At 49.0% G+C, this 23,775-nt stretch overlaps 1 protein-coding gene across 1 annotated transcript in view; it reads left to right on the forward strand.

Annotated features, from left to right (window-relative positions):
* IFT80 (intraflagellar transport 80) overlaps window positions 1-23,775 on the forward strand; it is a 455,321-nt gene that overhangs the window by 406,864 nt on the left and 24,682 nt on the right. The window contains exons 17-19 of the mRNA XM_085634720.1: window positions 13,316-13,405; window positions 13,503-13,675; window positions 15,341-15,464. Coding sequence (XP_085490846.1) covers window positions 13,316-13,405; window positions 13,503-13,675; window positions 15,341-15,464 — 387 coding nt within the window. The remainder of the gene's footprint in view (window positions 1-13,315; window positions 13,406-13,502; window positions 13,676-15,340; window positions 15,465-23,775) is intronic.

Below are 23,775 nucleotides of genomic sequence, written 5' to 3' on the forward strand. Positions count from 1 at the left end.
GGCCGACACCGCAGGGGGCCTCTGGGATCCCCACAATTGAGCAATGTCGCGCTTGGCTATCATGTATCCCAGAGTCACCCACCGCGTCTGCGGGACCGAATAGTCATTCGGTTCCCATACATTCAGCAAGCATCTCCTCGCTTCAGGCAGCAGCGCAACACGCGTCACCACACGCAGGACCTCATGCACACCACGCCAGAATCGCTCCACCTTCGGGCACTCCCACAGTATATGCATGAAAGTCGCCAACGCACCACAGCCACGCTTACACATTCCGTCACCAGCAAAACCCATACGCAGAAGCCTTGGCCCCGTCACATAAACCCGGTGAAGGATCTTGAGCTGGACGAAACGAAGGCGAGCCGGGATGGCCACCTCTTTCGGAGAGGCCACCGCGGAAATCCAATCCTCATCGTCCAGCTCCAGCCCGTCGGCAACCCAAGCCTCGCGGAGACTAGTAAGCAGGCACGATCTATCGTTGATCAGTTTTTTGTATATGAGGGAGATCGTGCTGTCCGGGACATGGCCATCTAGGACTCTGTCCTCCAGGGGGGAAGACTCCGGAATGGATGCGACATCCGGGAAGACGGAGCCCAGCGCATGGCGGACCTGTAGGTACCGAAAGTACTCACTGCCCTGCAGCTGGAACTCCGCCTGCAGCGTCTCAAAAGTTTTGAATCCCCCCCTCGTCCAGAGATCTCCCACCGTGCTGATTCCGATCGTGTCCCACTTCTCGAAGCCCTTCGACGTCCACAGGGAGCCCAACCTCTCAGACGCATACAGCGGTGACGCCCGGGTCAAACGGTCCTTCCACCCCATAGCTGCATTAGCCGCGTGCCAGACACGCACCATGACACGCGTCGGTCCCGTCAAACGGGAGTCGGGCGCGCCAGCGTAGAGCGCTCGATTGTAATCGCCACCGGGCAGGAGCATCTTATCCATCTCAAATGCCGGGTTCAAGGCGGGCCCGTAAAGGCCATGATTAATTGCAGCTAGTTGGGAGGCCCAGTAATACCGTTTAATGTCAGGGAGGGCGACCCCCCCATCGTACCACGGGAGCGTCAATTTAGCCAGAGCAATGCGCGGCCTCCCGTCCCAGAACAGGCGCCGCTGGAGGCCCTCCACCTCACGGAAATAGCGTGCCGGGACCAAGTCCATAGTATTCTGGAGGGCGTAGAGGAAGCGTGGCAGGGACATCATTTTAAACAAGGCCGCTCGGCCGAGTGGCGAGAGCGGCAGACGCCGCCAGCGCACCACGTCCTCCCTCAAACGCCGGAGGGGGGGTAACAAATTCCGCTCATAGCGGGCCTCCGGGTCAAGAGTGATATAGATACCCAGGTACCGAAAACCTTGGGAGGCAATCTGGATCGGACAGTCCCGTGGTAGGGCCGGAGCCTCCCCGGAAAGCACATATACACAGGATTTCGCCCAGTTGATGACCAGGCCTGAGTTGCAACCGAATGAACGCAAAACATCAACCAGGACGATCAGTGATTTACGCGGGGAGGCGAGATACAGAAGGATATCGTCAGCATAGAGGGACACACGGTCCTCATGCTCGGGGGTCCAGCGGAGACCACGGATAGAAGGGTGCCACCGCAGCCACTCCGCCAGGGGCTCCAGGGCCAGGGCAAACAGGAGAGGCGACAGGGGGCAGCCCTGTCGCGTACCCCTCCCCAGCGCGAATGGGGCCGAGACTCGCCCATTCACTACCACCTGCGCCAATGGGCCCGAATATAGCAATTTGACCCAGCTAATGAAACCCGGGCCAAACCCGAATTTTGCCAGCATCGCCCAGATGTATGGCCATTCAAGCGTATCAAACGCCATGGTGGCGTCCAAGGACGCCAAGATGGCCGGCTCCCGCACAAATGGGACACGCGCGAGCACCCCGTGCAAGCGCCGCAGATTGAGCGCCGTGTTGCGGTGCGGTATAAAGCCAGATTGGTCTTGGTGGACCAAATCGCCCACCACGCCAACCAACCTGTTGGCCAACACCTTGGCGAGGATTTTGGGCTCCGCGTTCAAAAGCGAAATCGGCCTATAGGATGTGACCCGTTCACGGGGCCTCCCCTCCTTGTGGATCACCACAATTGTGGCTAGACGCTGGTCCGGCGGGAGGGAACCCCGCGAGTGGGCCGCCAGGAACATCGCGCGCAGGTGGGGCGCCAACACATCCGGGCGTAGCTTGTAGAGCTCGATGGGAATACCATTGGGGCCCATGGCCTTGCCGGATGCAACCGAGCGAATAGCCAAGGCAATTTCGTCCGAGGTGGGAGGGGCGTCCAGCGAATCCCTGTCCTCCACCGTTAGGGAGGGCAGTGCGATGTCCCGAAGCAGGGCATGGGAGTCTGCCTCCGAGCAGGGGGAAACCGGGGAGTAGACTTCGCGGAAATAATCCGCGAAGCAGGAGACAATGGCTTCCGGCTCAGTGACACACGCACCATCAACACTCTCAATCAAAGGCACCACACGGCTCGCTCTCTCCCTCTTATCCAACCACGCAATCAATTTGCCAGCCTTATCACCCACATCATACAATCGCCCCTGCTGCTCTCTACTGAGGCCCCTGGCCGCCTCCGTGACGAGGGCCCGATAGGCCGCCTGCTTTAGGTGTAGAACATGCAACTTGTCGTCTGTTACCCCGCTTCCCAGGTCACCCTCCAGTTCTGCAATCTCGGCCTCTACCCGGGTCACCTCCTCCCGCTCGCGCCGCCGGGCATGGGAGATAAAGGAGAGGGCCTCCCCTCTAAGGACTACCTTGAAAGCCTCCCACAGGGAGATGGCCGAAGAGACCGACCCCACATTCTCATCGAAATATCGCTGTAGGGATTTGATCAAATCAGCACGAATGGTGGGGTCGCGCAAATACCATGCATTGATTGGGGCCACCCTGCCATCCCCCCTCGGGAAGACATCGAGATGCAACAACAATGGGGAGTGGTCTGAGATACCCCGCGCCAGATGGCGCACCTCCCCCACCCTCCCTGCGTGGGCCGCCGGGACAAGGATGTAATCAAGCCGCGAGAGGCTACCATGGGCACCCGAGTGGAAGGTGTACTGTCGCAATGCAGGATGCTTTAATCGCCAGCAATCCACCAGGCCCAGCGTGTCCAGAAGGCCGGGCAGCCACGCCTGTGCCCGGGGGAGGTCCCTAGGGGGATGGCGATCCATAGACCCAGAGGCTACCGCATTAAAATCCCCTCCAACCACCAGCAGGCCACTCGGAAGGCCCAGAAGGAGGCGCCCCAGGTCCGCAAATGTGGTGGCTTGTAACCCAGGCGGGACGTACACTGATATAAAGATAAACACTCTACCCTCCATTCTTCCCACCAGAACCGTGTAGCGTCCCCTCTCATCATGGCGCACCTCATCAATCTCCAACGGGAGCGAGTTCTTGATCATAATACCCACCCCCCGCGAGCCCGAGGTGAAGCCAGAATGGGCCGCCAAACGATATCCCCGCCGGTTCATTGCATGAAAGGAGTTACCTATAAGGTGCGTCTCCTGCAGGAAGACAACATCTGGTGAAATACGTTTTAAGTACTGCAGGACCACACCACGCTTAATCCTATCCCCCAGGCCGTTAACATTCCATGACAACACAGCCAAATCCCTACCCCCCATCATACGTCGAAACAATCGGTCGTCCCCCATCGAGCATCCTAAAAACAACAACATAGTAGCGGGTTTGCCCTGCGGTGCTAACAAACAACACACCCCCCCCACCCCCCGGTCCCAACAAAACTCCCCCCTCCCTGCACCCCTGCATGAGCCCAGACAGCCCCCCCAAAGTGCAGTGTGCCTGTCGCCCCATAGCTAAAATACTAACTAGTCCCCCAGAGGAGGAGGGAAGCCCCCAACAGACCCCGCACGACCTCCATAGGAGGGGAAAATACGCAATCAATAAATGGTGAAGGAACAACGTCCAGAGCAAGGCCTATGCAGTCACCCCTCAATTCTGCTCCGGCGGGCCCTCCTCGCCAGCCGTGCCCCCCCCGCCCCCCCGGCCCCGATCTCCAGGCAGAGTGTCCAGCCAGTCCCCAGCCGCCTCGGGCCGGTCGAAGAAGTGCGTGCGACCATCCACCTCTACCCTCAGCTTAGCTGGAAAGAGCATTGAGTACTTGAGGTTCAGGTCCCTTAGGCGACGTTTAACACCAAGAAAGCTCTGCCGCTGCTTCTGGACCGCCGGGGTAAAGTCTGGGTAGAAATGTACCTCCATGTTGTCAAGCTTGACCGGTCCCTGTTGTCTGGAGGTCTGGAGGATAGCATCTCTGTCCCGGAAATTAAAAATCCGGGCAATGAGAGGCCGCGGCGGGGCACCAGTCTTAGGTCTGCCCCCGGGGACCCGGTGAGCACGCTCCACCGCAAAAAGCTTACTCAGCCCCCGGGGCTGGAGATGGGTCAGGATCAACTCTTCCACGAAAAGATCCGCCGCCTCCGCCTCTCGTCCCTCCGGCACCCCCACAATACGGACATTATTCCTCCGGGCCCGACCCTCGGAGTCCTCCAGTCGCCGGTCCATCAGGGCGCTCGCCTGGCCAAGCCGGCGCACCTCCTTCTGGAGGGCCACCACGTCTGTCGTGAGGCTCGTTGTGGTGTGGGCCAGGGAGTCGACTCGGTCGTTTGTTTTGGACAAGTCTGCCCTCACAAGGCTCACATCCACCAGGACCGAGTCTATTTTTTGCGCTAAGGTGTCGAAACGCTGGTCCACCGAGGCCTTCATCTCTGCGATGGCGCCCATGACGTCCCGGAGGGTCAGATCCACCGGATGAGCGGAGGCCTCCGTCGGGCCCACCGGGGATGCACGCGATGTCTCCGGAGAACCCTTCTGGAGCGTGTAGCGGTCCATACTGTTGGCCTGGTGCGCCGTGCCACGGCGGGTCGTCTTCACCTTCGCCCGGTCGCCATCTTGTTTGGTGGACATGCTGGCTCTTCCACCGTCGTGCCAAGCACCCCAAACGGGCCGCTATACCAAGTCACGGGTGCCAGGGGGGGGGCAGGGGCGACCACCGAACCGCGGGTCAACCCACCGCCGGCGGGTCAGCCGGGCTCCTGGACAAGGCCACACCACCACACCCCGCTCCGCAGTCCGACCCCGCTTGAGAGCTAGGAGGGCGCAAAAGCGAAAGTGAAAGTGCGGGGTACGCCAGTCGCCCAGCCCCGTTCGCCGCTGTTATTCACTTTGTCCCCGGATCGCCCCACTACTCCAATCCGGGGGGCCGGCGAGGAGAAGGCCACAACCTTCGATCGATGCTCCCACCGGCGTCCGGGGTCCGATTCGAGCCCAAAAAACGGGTGGCGCCTCAGCTCCGGTTCCCCAACACAGTCCCCTCAACAAGGACAGGATATCGCCAGGATTAATTCAGGAGGTCGCGGAGGTCCTCGGGAGCCTCGCACCTACGCGGCCATCTTGGTTGCGCGCTAGGCTCCTCCCCAACTTGGCCATTCTTGATCACAGTTATGATGTTGATACTGTGTGAAGTCCCGTTCGAAGTTTTTCAGAGAGTTGAAAGTTGAAAACACGCTATAAGCACAAGAAAGTCAAGCAGGAAGTCTGGTGAGAATTCATAAGGGCAACACACAAATTACCCTGCAACTTCTGACTCTGAGACGGTCACGTATTTTGGCCTGACACACCCCGAATTTCCTGGCAAGTGGTGGCCCTCATGGAAGACATTCGGCAATATTTGCAGACACTACCTGCTGCCTCTGTAATGCCTTTGGGCCCCAAGGAGCTGCAGGGGCATTTAGTTGGACTTTGACTCTATGGGCCCTCCTCAGATGCTGACTGTATCATCTGGCCCTGTTATCAGGCCCATACCAAAGCGGGTCAAACTTTTGAGGGACATACCTGTTCATTCTGTGCTGGCACTGCTTCTGACACTGCCAGTAATGGATCCAATGATGGCACCGGTGTCTGACTTTAACCAGCATCGTCCCGCACCAAGCCTATTTTGCGCTACGAATAGGCTTTCCTGTTTTCGGTTTCTATTTTTGGTAAATTCTGGTTGGGGGGTTTCAGTGTGTTCAAGTGATTTCAATACCTTAAAAACAGTGGTTATCAGTGGTTACACATTTTTGCGCCATTAAAAACGGCCAAAACAGTGTTTTTCCTGTGTTTATGGAAAGTTTTGTTTTTATTATTGCTTGCTTTCTGCACTGATAGTGCATGGTATATAGACTGTGTACGTACAGTGCATATGAGGTCCAAATGCATTTTTCCAGATCAAACTTATTGTAGTACACCTTACAATACTTTTTTAGTGAGTCTTTAGTCATGTACTCTCGCTCTTTCCTTCCCATGTAAACCTTTATCTGTGAAAAGTCCCTCTCAGCATTGGCACTTGAGACAGGCAACGCCAAAACAGCCAGTACACCATTTGCTAACTCTGGCCACTGACATAGCTTTCCATGCCAATATTGGTGCACTTGGAGATTGCGATTCTCTGGGCAGGTTTTGCAACATTTGGGTTGAACTGGGCACTTATGCCCTCAGAGTTATTGAAGCGGTCAAAAACTAAGCAGCACTTTTGAAACTACAGAGAAAATTCCCCTTTACGGAAGGGGCCTAGAACTTGTACAGAGTACCACTGAGAGGTTTCATTGACTTCAAATGCCATGGTTGGCTTGGCCTTGCTGCTATCGAGCCAAAACCCGAGTTTGTTCTTCATGGTTGGTGAAGGGACATTTCTATGCATCATTGCAAGCCATTTCTCATATATTATAAAATAAAAGTACATGAATTGCTCTTCAACATCGCTTTGCTTACTAAGTGGTACGCATTCTAACATAGAACATGTTGCAGTTCCCAAGTCACTAACGGTGTCACCCAGCCTACTCTCAAGGAGATGTTTCACATCTACACCAATTATGCTGAACACTTGGCAGACAACGGTGTTTTCAGACTCTAGTTGTTTTTATTATGTCTACTACAGCAGTAATGTCTTCCTGTAAAACTCTAAGAATGCATTAGAGTGCACTTTTTCTCACATCACTATGCGACCAAAGATCCTCACATTTCTTGCCTTTGGCATCATCACTCAGCAAAAATTCTGTAAACGGTTGCCACGTGGATAATATACGATTCACAGCCCCTTGGACTGAGAACCATCAGCCAAGCAACATAGTTGGGATGACTCTTTCTTTGATGCCACGCAAGGCATAAAATGAGAAATATTTTCATTTTAGTTCCCGCGCCCAACAAAACAGTGCACCAGAATGGACTAAAAAAGTCAATAGTATTCTTCATTAACTCTGAAGATCGTAACTTTCAGCATACCATCTAACAAGTGGCAAGGATCTCTTACTGGGAAGCACTTCAGCTCAGATAACGATTTTGAAAGGCCATCACACAACTTGTTCATATATTTAGCTGTATCACTGCAAATACAAACTATATCACTCCAGTCTTTGTTGAATTTGAAAAGAACCTTTTTGCAGCAGTATACCAAGTGGCACTGCGTTCCATGTTTTTCAAAAGTCTGGTGTCATGTTTTCCCTACTATCCCAGATGCTTGGTGGTAGCACTCTTTTCACATATACTTGTCACAATACCTTGCTTTGAATGTTTAAAACATGAGGTGTTGTCATTCACCTACTATCAATACTGACTCACTAATAACTGGGGGCTGATGTATCAAGGGTTTTTACCCACTTTCTGATGGTAAATGTGATGGCACATATTGTGAAAGATTCTTATGAAACCAGCCATTTTACATATCAGTGAAAGAATCAAACGCAGCCAAAATATCAAATATGATTTTGACATTTCCTGATTCTCTACAGTTTATCAAATAATTAAACAAGACCTAAAACGTGCTTCTAAACCCTGCATCTTTAGACCAAAGACCAAAAAACTGAAAAAAGGAAGATGAAACAGTATTTTAGTGACATCCCTAAACAACAAACCCCAAGCAGCATAATGTTAGCCCATTATTTCTTGCTGCTAGCTTGTATAACAAAGTTACATTGTATTCGCTCTTCCGGAAGAAAAAAATACTCTTTCACTCTTCTTTTCCTTTCTGTGAATGGCATTTAGTTTGTGGTTGTGCAGGTGTTTTTTCAGTGTTTATATGTTTACACTGGTGAGGGTTATTTCCCTTTCAGTTGGGTTTTATCAGTTATTATAGGTTTAAACCTAAAACCGGACAGCCTAGCTTTGAAATAATCAAGTCACAAACAATGGTTGTACAGTCACACCTTCAGCCTTGGCTCTTCTTTCACACAATATTATAAAGTTTAAAAGCCCTATTTAGCTCCGACTCCGATATGTTCATATCATACCTATAGTACTGTATGACACTGATAATGACAAGTAGTCAGACAATCTGCCTCTCCTTCATTACACTAACGAAGAACTTTACTTAGACTTACAAAATGCCAGTGGTATACCTTGCCAGAGAGGGTTGCCTTGCCATTGCTGTCCAGATCTGACACAAGACAACTCTGAACCGTATGTGGCGGCAGACAAGTTCCACTCTAACAATTAGCAGGCCATGCTCCCTTGCCCACCTGGATGTCACATTTGAAACAGCTGTGTCATTGGGTTGGGAAGCCATCTGGAGGATGTGGCGATCAGGTTCCCTTTTCTCCAGCAGAGACCCAGATCCACATCAACCTTTTGGCAGTACGGGCATTCAATCTGTTCCTGAAAGTTTGTCTTCCCCCATCAAGGGAAAAATGGTGACTGAAGCCTGGTGCGGGGGGGGGGTATATTGTCTCAACCCTCTCCAGGCAAAACTTTCTAGTGGATTTTTGTAGGAAGGTAGGATCCTTCTAGCATGGTTACCCCCACTTTTTATCTGGTGTCAGTGTGGTTATTGACTAGTCTGAGTGGGATCCTGCTAATCAGGACCTCAGTCACTGTACTTCCTCCATAAATTTGACTTGGTAATTATGTTTGTATGCCCACAATTGGCTACTGGTGTACCCCTATAGGTCCCGAGTATATGGTACTGATGTACCCAGGGCATAGATACACCAGGGGTCTCCAAGGGGCTGAAGCATGTATTGTGCCACCCGTGAGAGACCACTCAAACTGTGACTACAGGCCTGTCATTGCAGCCTGTGTAAGCTGGTGCTAGCACCACTTACAGTAAAGGTTTTCTTATATCTGAGGTCACTACACTTAAAACCTATAAGTCACCCCTAAGGCAGGCCTTTCAATTCTGATGGCAGGGTGCTGGGTCATAAGTGTGTGAGTGCCCCTGCATGAGCAGGTCACCCCTACATACCTCAGAGTCGATTCTCCAGGCTTTGTAAGTGCCGTCAGCCATTTTGATACATATAGTGGCCATCTGTCACCATGCAATGGCTAACTATATAGTGGCTGTCCCGAACCTGGGCATGTTTGGTTTCAAACATGTTGGAATCATACTCCAACACTGTTATCGGTGTTGGAGGTATGATTCCATGCACTTGGGGGGCTCCTCTGGGAAGCCCCCTGTACTCCCGGGATCAGCCTTTCAGGGTCTGCTAGCAAGCTGTGCTCCTGCCGACCACAGACCCGATTCTGCCCTCCTGCTGCTAAGCGGAGCTCATGCATGGGAAGCTAGAACAATAGGTTTCCTGTCACAGGGAGGTGTGACCACCTCACAGACAGGATTTAGTGTATTGGGATGGGGTGGGGGCGCTTGCCATAACCACTAGCCTGCTTTGAAGGGTACATTTGGTGCCCTCCTTGCATACTCCAATTGGAATCAGTTCTGGGAGCCCTTGGCACCCGCTCTGGTGCCAAAATGGACAAAGGACATGGAAGTATCCTCCCCTCTGTCCAGCCCATCCTCTGGGAGAGACACCTGAGTCGTCCTAACCCCTTTCTTAAGGTATAAAAGGGGATACCTGTGTGTGGGTCCTCCGATTCATCATGGGACAAGACTCAAGCCTGAAACCACTTTACCCTTCGACCGTCTGGATACTTAGACTTTGCTGGACTTTGCCTGGAACCAAGACTGCAACAATGAAGATTCTTGGTTTTGCTGTTCTGCAAGTTTTCTTCGTTGTATGTGTTTCTTCTAGGATCTTCAACAGACCTGTGGGCATCAAGGACTCCCATGATAATCTCCCTTGGAGTGAAAGTCACTCCCTTGCATCTGCAGGTACCGCAACGATGTTGACCGGTCTGCTGCTCCTGAAGTTCCACGGACAACGAAAGGCTCAGGAACACCGGTGGTGGTTCTTCGACTCCCTCGAGGCCTAACCTGTCCTCTCTGCAATTTTGAAGCCAGTATTCCTCGTCTGAACTTCTGGGATGAACCCCTGTGCATCGCGCCGACTTGCCGTTGCCAAGACTTGTTGGCTCTGCGCTCCAGAGATCTTCGGGCTACAAGAAGCTCCAGTCATCAGCATCTCTTCCTGCCAAGAAATTAGTCCCTACTGCATCCTCTGCACCATGGGCCTTCATCTTTCGTGAGCTGCTCGAGGTCCTCTTGCGACTCGTGTGCCTTTGGCCTGTGGGTCCTCTCGAGGATCTTCTCTTGCTTCAGTGGCCTCCCCTGCTTGAGGCCTGCTCTGACTTTCCTGCACTTGGTGAGTCCCTTGGACCGTGCGTTCCAACATCGCTCCTTCATCGTTTTCCACACCTGTTGTAGCTGCCCAGGCTTGTTGGTGCTCCTGCCGGACACCAACTAACCCCCCCCCCACCCCAAACCTCCTGGTTCTCAACGTTCGGCGTGGGACAGCTTGTGCACAGCTCCTGGTCTTCCTCAGTGTTGCCTGGTCCTCACAGCTGCAGCGACAAGGTCACCTTCATCACTCCTGCATCTTTCGACATCAGTGAGCATTGCACTTCCATGCCTCCTGGTCACCTCCGAGTTGCATAGACTCTGTCCCCTCTGCTTGCAGGGTCTTCTCTTCAAGAATAAACCCTTGGATTCCACCGGACTCTTGCACTGTCTTCACCAGTGGCATCTTTACTGAAATCCTCCGTTTTGGTCTATGGCGGTTTCTAGTGGGCACAGTTAAGGGCCCTTTCAGCTTTTTTATGCATGCCTGATCAACTGTCTTTTTAAATCTCTGGTGTGATGGTTTTTGTGAAGAGCCTGGCACATATGTGCTCTCCAAAGCCATTTCAGTGGAACTTAAATCTAGTCCTGATGTCCCTTGGTGCACGCCATCCTAGTCTTTACACAATTGCTCACTATGTCTTCTGCCAATAGAGACAGTTTTTTTTTATCTCCATCATGTCTGTGTGCTGTGTGAGTGAAATAAGCCACTTTGTGCAGCATCACTTCACGACTTTCTTCCCAGACTAATTTGTGCTGAGAACTCTGGCTGCCTTCTGAGAACTCTGGCTGCCTTCCTGACAAAGATGGTATCACCCTTAATTGTTGGTTATTGATTGCCTTGATGACATTCTTTGCTCAGCCATGCTCGAAAGAGGTGGAGAGGCTTCATTGGCGTAGCTCTGAGAGAACTTTGAGCTTCTACCTTGACCATGTAAGAGAATATTCTTTGGATGATCAGATGTTTTGAGATTCACTGGGACCAAAAACAGGAAAGGTGTTGCAGAAGTGGACTCTGTCAGGGTGGATAGACCTCTGCATTAAAATCTGCTATGTTCTGGCTACGAGGGAACCCATAGAAGACATGTGAGCTCCTCACATCAGGGCCAGGGACCCCACAACGGCATAGCAAGGGAGAGGGTGTTTATTCAAAATGTCTGTTAGGCTGCGACATTGGCATCAGTGCATATTTTCTCAAAACACTACTATCTTGATAGTCTGGTCTGACAGGGGGCCATTTTGCCTTCTCAGTCCTGCTAGTCTTCTTAATTGAGTCCACTTCTCAGGCCACCTGCCTTTGAGACATACTGCTGTAGTACGTGTTCTACAAGTGAAGACTCTATTGTTAGAATTATCAATCAGAAGAGCAAGTTACTTACCTTCAGTAATGGTCTTTCTTGAGGATAGTCCAACTGCAGATTCCTCACTCCCTTCCACGTCTCCATTCTGTGGAATGGAGTTCTGTACATGATAACAAGGTATCTAGTTAGATTTTGTCTCTCTGTCACCTGCAGTTTGTTCTATTCTGATGGCATGGAAGGAGTAAAATTAAGAAACTGTCATCAGGGTCCAGGCAATGTGCTTAAATGCATCTCACTCCGTCACTTCTGGGGCAATATGAAGTCACTCTGGAGCCATTTATCAAAAATGTCTGGCACACAGACATCACTGCTAAAAATACTCCAGATCCAGTCTAAAGTCTGACAGCACTCTAAAGGTGAGGAATCTGTGGTTAGATAGTGTATCAATCGGAAAGAGCATTTCCAAAGGAAAGTAACTTGGGTCCTTTTTATGGTTTAAATGATAGGTACTACATCACAAACGTGATGGATTTCCTGTCCGCCTTATTACAAGTTCCTTAGAATATACTGTACTTGTAATAAGGCCGGCTGGATATCCATCACATTTGTGACAGAATACCCATCCACCAAACACTAAATCATGCCCTTATTCTTTTGTGTTGGTTTCCATAGTTATAATAATGTTGCATGGAATTGTTGCATGGAATGAGACCTAATATTACTGTGTATGAGACATACAGATAATTGCCTTGTCATTGATCCCCCAATATTTGTGTTAAGACAAGCTTGCATTTTGGACAGCGTGGTGACAGTTGATCATCTGTATTCCTCACCTACAGATTAGCCCTTCTCAACCCACACAGCTACACACACATAGCTATACACACACACAAACATAGCTATACACACAAACACTTTCTCTCTCTCCCCCGGGAGTATTTGAGTAGTTTCTTTAATAATTGGTGCAGGCCTGATGGCATAGACATGTGAACCTTGCCTGCGCTTTACATTCTGAACCCCTTGGTGGCCTGGAAAGCCTTGGATGTTCTATTATTCACACAAGCACAAGCCGCAAAGATTTTTCTTTCCATAAGTAACCTGTTCCTTACTCCTGAATTTGCAAAACCCCTACCTACTGGCAGGCACCTACTAGCATCTGAAATCTGTGTGAATGTGGCCCACAGACCCTATACCATCACGTCTTAATAATACTAAAAATAGGTTAAAGGCCGAGTAAAAAATCCAAAATTGTTCTGTTTCTGAATTTGATCTTAGTTACGTTTATTGTTTAATATTAGGATACTGAAAGGTAAAACTATGATATCATATAATTCTGCAAAGCAGGCATATGTCATTTTAAACCAGTGTGCAGTTTAGCAGTCTTTGTATGTGAAGAAACGATATTCCAAGCAATTATGAACATTACTGTGAATTTCATTAATGTGCGGATAGTTTATGTGGGAGATAGTGCTAAATTAATCTTGGATGCTATTTTTCATTCAATTTTAGGATCAGACACTATGGGCGTGCTTAGCAGCTATGGCAGTTGCCAATAAGGACATGGCAACAGCAGAAGTGGCATATGCATCCATTGGTGAGGTAAAGTATGCTTTTACAAGGCTTCTTCACAGAAAAGTGGTGTGGGAGCCACCCCGAAATGGTTTCTGTTCTTAATTGTCAGATTATTTTATTTTAGATTGATAAAGTGCAATATATCAATGGTATCAAGGATCTTCCCTCGAAAGAGTCGCGATTGGCGAATACCTTGATGTTCAATGGAAACGTTCAAGATGCTGAAACAGTACTCCTACAAGCAGGACTTGTTTATCAAGCTATTCAGATCAACATTAACCTTTACAACTGGGAAAGGTAATACTTAAACTCCAAAAACAAAACTTAAATGTAATAGTGGTGATTCGCAGTCTGCAGATCTATGTCATTCAGTCTATTTACCAAAATGAAGGTGAGAAAACTCAAAACTTCTAAACCATGATATCTAAAAGCATTACCCCATCCCCTTTTCAGTCCTAGCTAACTATACAAAAAATACACTAATCTATTGACCTATTCAAATGTCATTCAGACTTTGCTTCCGGCCACCAGCGCATACAACATGTGCAATGGGTCATCCAGATTTACCCATTGGCTCCCTTCACTTTGAAAAACTACATAGAGCTTCTGAACATTGTTCACATCTGCCTAAAATAGTTGCAAAGCATTCTAAAAGTACACTTTTTTACTTTATTTTTATATAAACTTAAAGTCTGCTTATTCGGATTCACTCTTTTATAAAGTATATGTTTTAAAGTGTTTAAGTGACAGTGTAACATTGTAGCGGCCTGCACTTTAATTGCTTGGTAGGTGATGATTTGTTCTTGCCTCCTTCGTAAATAATACAATAAAAAATGCATGGCACATCTGGAAGACTAGTTGTTAAAATCACATTATTAGCAAAACAGCTGATAAATGTTTTTTTAATTTTTTTTTTAGATGTTTACATTTTAAAATTTGTATTGCAAGCAGTAGGGGGCCACGTTGAGGGTCACCATCTCTTCTTTTTTTCTTTTTCTTTTTGTGACATATCCTTGTAATAAAAAACAACAACAAAATAACTTTCACAAAAACTTTGCAGTGCCAGAAGTTTTGCCTTTGTCAATGTTTGTTTTTCTTTGGACGTGATCCTCCTCACTATAATCCCCCTTAGTCATCTACTTGTCCTTTCTGATCCCCACTTGTCCCCGTTGGAATATCTTTGCTCCTTCATCTTGTTTTATTTGTTATAGGTTCTTTAGCTTCTGTTTTTTTAGACCACTTGTTGCGCCATTAATCTTCCTACTCTTGTCGTCTACAAGTTTTTTGTAAGAAAATGCATTTTGTTATTTTTTCTCATTAATATGAAATAATAATCTTTCTAAAGAATCGACGCTTTGGCTGTAATGCTGTAGACAGTTTTGATCTCTTTATTTCTTTTTCTTTTATATGACCTGGATCATCAATTTAAGCATTGCACTGTATGTATTATTATGAGAAACTAGGCATATTTGATGCTTTTCCGTGTTTAATTTGAGTCCACCGCCCTTGATTTGGCATGGAGCACCCACTTTTCATGCACTGGTTTATCTTGAAAGAGTAAAACAAAGGATCAATAACAACATACCCGAATTACTACTTTTTGACTAACTGTAATATTTATAATGTTGAAGCTGTGTGAGCTACCTAACTTTACTGTAGTTGAATGCATTCGTTTGAAATGGCGTGGAATCCTTACCACCGATTAGGGCTGCTGTCTTCTGGTGTGCTTTGTAAATTTCATGTTCCAACCCCGACAAAACCGACTCAGACATTCATCCTTCAATAAAACTGAGTGCCATTAATGTAGGTTTTAGTAACAGATCTTGTATATAGTTCTCAGGAGTGCCATATCTGACCTATTAAGCCTTATACGATAAAAGTGTATGTTTAGTATTGTGAATTTCAGTTACTTTGCTGCTTGTATTGTACATGTGTTGTAAGCACATTTCTTTTATTTTGCAGGGCACTAGAACTGGCTGTGAAGCACAGGACACATGTTGACACTGTTCTTGCTTATCGACAAAAGTATCTAGAGGATTTCAACAAGCAAGAAACCAACAAAAGATTTTTGCAGTATGCTGAAGGGGTGAGTAGCTTATAGTTAAACATATACTTAAAGCTATAGCCGTTCATCTTTCTGTATAATATGACATTTGATTATTGTTAATTACCAGATAGAAGTATTAACAAAACCTTTAATTGACAGAAATGGCATTCTAGCTATGTTTTACTCTATAGGCTGTAATTTACAGGTGTTTCACGATTACTGGTTTATGCGAAGTGTTTACAAATGCACCAAAAATCCATAACATGTAATACGTTGTGGTCCTCTGATGCCCTTCCAAGGTTATGCTGATGTCTAGACTGCAGCTGGTTTTGAATCTTTGACTTTTGTCACCGCAAAAAATTAACATTGATATGGTTTAGAAAACAGTGAATTACAGGCACTAAGAGAATATTTACATCACAAAAACACCTATTTTAAACAAAATGTGTTTCATGATTACTGGTATCAAGCAATCTAGCAGTTTATTGGATGTTTTTCGGATAGATTTTATGATCTTTTGTAATGTCCTCGCTAATCATGTTGGAGCCTGAGCTGCTAGTTCCACAGAATCCCATAATACAGAAGGAAGAATGGAACCCCATTTAACCCCTTGTGAGGTTGAGTAACCGTAAAAACTAGAGTAAATGGCCAACAGGAGGGTCATTTACGAAAACCAAGAAATACTGTAAATAAATAATTTTGCACTCAAAGACCAGATTCATTGTCATTATATTGATGGTACGCCTGCTTCTCCATACCTCTGATGCACAAAACTGTGATTTAAAAAAAAATCTTTTTTATAACATGCTCAGTAGGTATGCTTTGAATTTGCTTATTTTATGATCGCATTCATATTATTTAGTTAGTTGTCATGCTATTGCCCCTACCAAAGAAATGGTGTGTGTTCCCTATGGAGCCCTTGTCGTTTTCCATATGTTAGCCTAACTATGCATGTTGTAGGCAGCATTTGCTTTGCACACATTACAAAACATCATGCTTGTTTCTGTGCCACAGTTTTATTTTAGAAATGGGCTGCACATGTTTTCGTATTTTGTTCTTCTGCTGGGATTCAGTAGGAACATCGCATACAAGTTCAAACAACACTACTCCCTGTTATTCTGTGTTTGGACACCAGCACCTAGACATAATAGAGAAATCCAGCTGCTGTTTTTCAACACACGTTTCATCATATAACCCAGGACTTGTTGTTTTGAAAACACACAGAGCGGAGACTTTCACAAAAAGAAAAGGTCCCGATACAAAAGGGCTGCGTCAGCTGAGATGTAGAACAGCTATATGTGTATGCCAAAGTATGGGGTTCACCACTAATCCCAGAGATCTATAATAAAATACTTTGCTTTTAAAGCTAGGGTGGGCATAGACAGATCTGTCAGCTAAAGATAAAAGGACCTTTTATTGTGTATGGTCTTTTAATCATGCTAATCACTTTGTTGACCTACATCTGTTTTCTAATTGTAGCTTAGTTATTTCATATTAGAGCACAATAGTTTCTATAAATATTGTAAGCTTCCTTCATGTCTCTTCTTCATTTTTTGTGGACATCTATGAGTAAGAGATCGAAAGGTGATGACCTGCTACGGCGATCCCTGAGAGGGCCTAGAGTGTTGTGTTCTGGAGTGCCAAATCACTTGTCTGTCTGGAAACGTTAGTAGGGCAAGTGAGGCACTATTAGCTTGTCGGATTTGGGTCCATAGGTACTGATGTGGTATGGTGGCTCAGTCCCTACATACTGATGTTCTGTGGTCCCAGGCATAGTTCTGTTTCTGAGCAGAATCCCTGCACCCTCCCCCATTACCAACAACTCCTGCACTTAAGAGGAAAAATAGTCTGTTTGCACCAGAACGATGATTTGGAAGGCAGCTGTGTGTTTTTTTGCAGGATGATGCTCCCAAAATCAGTCCGAGAGCAGGCGTCCACACCTTTTCTGGCCCAGTTCAGAAGCCTGGATTCTCTGTTCTTCGTCCCGCTACACAAGAAGACTACATCCATTACAGCAGCTGAGGCACAATAAATGCAAAAAGAAACACAGCAATTCTTTCTCCAGATGTTCCTTGTTCTTGTGACATCATGGCTGAGAGACAAAACCTGAGTTGGCATAGTGGGACACTGGTGTCTCTAGAGTCTTTATCTCCTGAAGAGGTGCCAGCTCTGCTTCACATGACATATTTCTCCACAGCCAACTCATTACAGCTTCTGTTCATGGTATTCTATTCAAAATTATTACTAAATGCCCCATTAGTTCAAGGACATCAGTGTTGAATGAGCGGCAGAAAGTATTTGGTCACATATTAGACTGAAGCAAAACTAGAGGTAGAGGCTGCTGCACAAGTTCCAGCTGGTACCAATGGTCCCAGCAGATGCTGCAAAGGCAAAAATACAGGAGAAAATAACATTAAAGGCAGCAGAAGCTGGGACTTTTTTGGTTGTGGTTGCTACCCCTACCACTTTGATATCTGCCCCATTGAATTAGATGTCACTTGATGTCCACTCATTGGTATTGATTCATTAATGACAGTTGGGCACATCTCTGCGGTTCCATTTGGAAAATAGGAATTTTCAGTTCAGGATCCTTCATGTTGGCCTCTTTTCAGTATGTGTGAGCATGTTTTCAAAGGTGTTGGTGGCTAATGTGCATGTAGTTAATCAGCATTCCTTTCTCTGGACAAGCCACTCATAAGTAATGTTTGAAAGAAAAGGGTGTTGCTGGTGGTTCAGCTGACACTTGCTGCATGTGCTGAGATTTTCTTGGAGCCTCTCAAAACTAAAATCATTATCTAGGAACATTCAGTGTACTGGAGCACTAATGGATTCTCACATATTAAAAAGACCTATGTCTGTGCATAACAGGCCTTAGGGCTTTTAATATTCTGTTGTTGGTACCTCAGGTGAAAATGTGCATGAAGTTGTTTGTTGCAGTTGTCACTGTTGACTCAGTGGTCTCAATGTCCAGGATTCCTGTCATATCTCATTGTGATCATGCATAATGCTGCTGAGATCTAACAAGTTTGATGCAGGATAAAACCCTGTTGAGAGTAGGATTTTGCACTCCTATTGTGTTTAGTTGAGGAGTGACTGTTGCTTCTACATCAGGGTGGTATGCACATTTTTTTTTTTGCTGAGTTTTATATAGCGCAAACTTGGCTGAAGGATCTCAGTGCTGGTGGAATTTGATCAGCAACTTAGAAGCATTTCTGAATCGGTTTTTTGGAACGTGGACTGACCAAATTGCCTGTAAAAGTTTTCTTGTCAGTATGTAACTCATGCTGGATCTGATAGAGACTTATAGCTGCAGATTCCTTACCATAGAATTTTCCAGGCATCCGGCTGTATCCGGAAACTTTTGCTGAGCAATACCCCTTGGGTGCACCGTCAGGTGGCTCCATTCGGCTCAAGAGATGTTGTTGGCGTCGGTTATGACATCGCAGTACCTATATAGGCGCCACGCAGGCGCGCCAATGTCAGTTTTTTTCTTTTGCGCCAGTTAAACTCCGATCCAGGAAAAGCTACCCCTCTGTCACTTTTTATCTGATAGAGACTTCTAGCTGCAGATTCCATACCTTTGAATTTCCCAGGCATCAGGCTGGATCCGGAAACTTTTACTGGGCAATACCCCTTACACGCGACGTCGGTTGGCTCCATTCAGCTCCGCATGTCGTCAATGCAACGGTAGCGTCGGTTATGACGTTGCGGTGCCTACATAGGCACCACCCAGGTGCGCGGACGTCAGTTATTTTCTTTCCGCGCCAGTTAAGTACCGATCCGGGAAGAGCTACCACTCTGCTGCTTTTTGGCAGGCTTTTTTTTTTACTTTTGTCGAAATTTTTGAAGACTTTGTATGCGAGGGAAGGCAGGTAGGAAGACCGGTATTAAACCGTGCTGGACTTGTTCCCGCACGATGTCGGTTACCGATCCCCACCGAGTTTGTCTGTGGTGTCTTGACCGCAACCACGATTTGAAGTCGTGTTCAGACTGCCGGGCAAAGGCTCCGAAGACTTTGAGGGAGCGGGCATTCAAGTTGCTCGCAGCCCAGCAATCGACACCGTCGAGGGAGACGCCGAGGAGGTCACTATCCCGTTCAAAGAAGAGGAGGTCGCCGGATCGCTCTCGGAGCACTAAGTCCTTTTCCTTCTATTCAAGGTCATCTGGACACTCTGGGAAGAGGCACAAGAAAAAGAAGTCCAAGAGGACTTTGACTTCACCTCATCTGGCATCTGTCATTGAGAGAGGTAAGGAGCACCGACGCTCTAGGCAGGGTTCTGCGGAGCCGGAGCCAGAGTCGTCTTCGCGCCTCCCTTCATTTCCAGAGCGACTCCTGCTCAAATTAAGGAGATTTACGAGGCCATGCGCCGAGTGTTTGAGCGGAATTACCCCGTTGGTGAACCCTCAGGCCCCCCGGGATCGGATGGGACCCCATCGGGTTTGACGTCGGCAGCTTCGGCCATGGCGCAGGTGGGGCCTCAGGGGTCTGATCTCGGATCCGGTTCGACGCCAGTCGAACCAACGCGACCTTCCCCGAAGTCGGTGCCAGCAGTGTCGCCGGCAGCTGTCGGTGGCGCAATCCCCATCCTCATCCCCGACGTCACGGAGCCGGAACAGTATCGTTCAATGCCGATTCCGACGTCAACAGAACCTAGGGGTTCTATGTTGTTGCCTGAGCAGTTTGTGGACATGCTAGGCTCAGGAGAGGAATGGGAGGAGTCTGGAGACCCTCTAGAGAACCAGGATGTCTCTGAGGAGACAATGGACTGGTATGAGTATCTTGGGGAAGCAAGTGGTCTGGATACTTCCCCAGACTCTGGCATGCTCTCTCCTCCTACATTGGCTATGGAGGAGGGGGCGTCCTATGCTATAGTGGTTAAGAGGGCAGCTGAGGTCCTTGGACTGGCGTTGCCCTCAGTTCATGTCAGGACTAATCTCCTGACCGAAGTGCTTCAACCTGGGGCTTCCACCTCTGAACCCCTTTTGCCCTTTAATGAGGCACTTACTAACGTTCTACTAGGAACTTAGTCCAAACCTAGCACAGGGGCTCCTGTGAACATGACGATTGCACGCTGCCATCGCCCAGCACCGGGCGACCCAAAGTTCCTCATCCAACACCCCACCCCAGAAAGTTTGGTGGTGCAGGCCTCTACTTCCCAGGGCGCATTCCCTTCCACCCCTCTGGATAGGGAATCCTAGAGACTGGACTCTTTAGGGAAGAACTTGTTTTCTTCCTCTAGTCCAGCTTTGCGGTCGGTGAATACTGCATGCTTATTGGGCCGTTTCTCCCATTCCCTTTGGGAGACGGTTGCGCATGGGCTGCCACGGGTCCTGGAGGACACCCGGGCTGTGCTCTCCCAGGCTGTCAAGGACGGGAGAGCTGCAGCAAAATTCACCATTCCGTGTGGTTTGGATACGACCGATTCGCTGGGCAGGTCTATTTCATCGACAGTGGCCTTGAGGCGTCACGCCTGGCTTCGTACAACTGGCTTCTCGGAGGATGTCCAAGCCAATTTGATGGACATGCCCTTCGATGGAACCTGCCTTTTTGGGGAAAAGGCTGACTCGGCCCTGGTCAGATTCAAGGTTTCTCGAGCTACGGCCAGATCCTTGGGCCTCTCCTCTACTCCTCGTGGCCAGTCTTCCTTTCACCCCTTTCGTGGCAACTGAAGGGGTTTCCAGCCGCATCAGCCCTATCCTAGCCACCGTCCCACCTAGACTTACCAAGCTGCGCGTGGACGCGGTACATTTCATCCTCGGAATGGAGATCAGAAGTCGTCTGCCACACTGCCCCCAGCAGCCGCAGCCTCCAAGCACTCCTGGGCTGATTCTGCAGGACCACACTACTTCAGTGGGTGGGAGAATTCATCATCATCCCCCCCGCTGGAGATCTATGAAAACAGACAAGTGGGTCTTGCAGAGTGTCCAGGAGGGCTATTCTCTTCCTTTCCTTTCTTTTCCTCCTACTATTCTGCGAAGTCAGGAACAGCTGGCAGAGGATCACTTAAAACTGCTCCAAGAGGAAGTTACGGCACTTTTGGCTCAAGGAGCTATAGAAAGGGTTCCAGTTTCAGAAGTAGGCAGAAGCTGTTATTCCTGCTACTTTCTGATTCCGAAGAAGAACAAGGGTCTTCGGCCCATTTTGGATCTTTGGAAAGTCAATCTCTTCCTCAAAAGGAGAAATTCAGAATGCTCACATTGGCTCAAGTATTGACTGCCTTAGTCCAATGAGACTGGATGGTAGCGTTGTATCTGCAGGATGCCTATTTTCACATTCCCATCCTGCTGGGCCACAGGCGTTACCTACGGTTCAAGGTAGGCCACGAGCACTTTCAGGTTACCGTGCTCCCCTTCGGTCTTACTAGTGCCCCTCGGGTGTTCACCAAGGTGATGGCAGTGGTTGCGGCTCAGCTGCTCAGGTTAGGGTTTTCAGTCTTCCCCTACCTCGACGACTGGCTGTTGAAGGCGTCCTTGCCCCAGGCAGTCGTCTCCCACCTTTAGACTATGGCGGACTGTTGGACCCGGCCTCGTAACATGGCTCTACTGGTCCCCACACCACCCAACCGGGTGCCGGCGGCCCCAATCCCCCAGCCTCACCAAGCCTTTCCACCAGAACACACGCACTCAACCCGGACACCCTCGTCCATGGCCTCTCTCCTTTCGGCCACCCCGGGCCCGCGTGCCCACCTCATGCACCAAGATGGCCGCCCGGCCCCAGCGCGACCCGGGCCTAGAGGCGCCACTCCGGCTGGAGGACATCACGCTTCCAGGAGCTGAAAGAGGGAGGAGCAGTTTCTATCGCACCTCTGAACTCCCCTGGAACGATGGGTTTCGATCGGCCCTCCGGCCTCCCCGAAGGCTGGCTCCACGCCTGCTGGGTGTCTGGGACTCCTCCCGACCCGGCCCTGAAAGGATCAAAAGACAATGGCAGGAAACCCCCGACAAGCAACCCCCAGGTGACAAGACCCCTGCCTGCACAGACTCCGGACATCAAAGAGGGGTCGACCTATAACAAGGGGTGCTCTGGGACTGTCCGGCAGATTCGACGCTGGAACAACGAGAGCCTGCTGACGCGGTCGCGGCTCCTGGAACTTAGAACTACCTGAGCCCTGCTGAGTGACTCGCGGCTCCCTGAAGATCGTAAGACCTCCGAACTTGTACCTGAGCCCTGCTGAGTGACTCGCGGCTCCCCGAAGATCGTAAGACCTCCGAACTTGTACCTGAGCCCTGCTGAGTGACTCGCGGCTCCCCGAAGATCGTAAGACCTCCGAACTTGTACCTGAGCCCTGCTGAGAGACTCGCGGCTCCCTGAAGATCGTAAGACCTCCGAACTTGTACCTGAGCCCGCTGAGTGACTCGCGGCTTCCACAGACTCCACTGGTCCCGCCGGACCCCACGACAACCAGCCTACCCCCCAGCTCGAGGATTGTGAGCTGTGCGCCGGGTACATCCTTACCTTGAACTTTTGTGCCAAAGACTGTCCCGCTACCCCCTATCCCTTCCGAGACTCATTGAGCCCGCGCTCTCCTTGTACATATTTGCAGTGCTAACCTATTTGATAAAGATTGGTTCCTGAGAACGCACGGTGTGTTGTTTCTGTGTCGTGTGGTGCCCAAAGTACGATCCTCGATACGAGACTTCTCCTCCTGAGGAGTCTCCCGCCAGTGCCCGGCTACGATACTTGAGGGTGGGTCTCAGGGTAGTCAGGACTCCCTTCCCAGGCTCCTCTGAGGTCGCCGTCTAACTTTGGTGGCAAGCGATGAGATTCGGGCCCATCACCAAGAGATCGTACTGTGAACGACGGACGCACTACCAACAAAGATGGCAGAAGGAAACACCGTGATCCCCGCAGAAATCAACGCCAACAGGGTGTTCCAGGTGGAACAACTAGAAGAATACACACACAAAGAACTAAAGCAATTCTGCAAAGAACTTAGAATCGCTACCACCGGTCTCAACACCAAGGAAGATTTGCAGAAAGCACTGAAAGCCTGGGTGGATACCGGGGCCTCCCGCCCGGAAAACACGGGGGAGCGCCCCGACGAGGCCGAACCTCCCCAAGGCGAAAGCAGCAACAATCAGGTGCGAAACATCGTACCAGACGGGGGCCTATCCCCGGAGGAACTCGCGGACAGAGAGAGAAGCCGCAATCATGAACTCGAGTTAGCTAAGATCAAAATCGAAGGCGAATTAAAATTAGCAGAGAAAAAGCTAGCAGTAGAGCAAATGCGCGTGCAAGGCGAGCTAGAAGAGAAGAAGCTCCAACGGGAACACGAAGGAAGGAAGCTCCAACTGGAGCACGAGCGCAGCTTGAAGGAAATCTAACTCAAGGCCAGAAGTGAGGAAGGGA

Source organism: Triturus cristatus, chromosome 11 (genome assembly GCF_964204655.1).
Source record: "Triturus cristatus chromosome 11, aTriCri1.1, whole genome shotgun sequence".
In the NCBI taxonomy this organism is placed as follows: domain Eukaryota; kingdom Metazoa; phylum Chordata; class Amphibia; order Caudata; family Salamandridae; genus Triturus; species Triturus cristatus.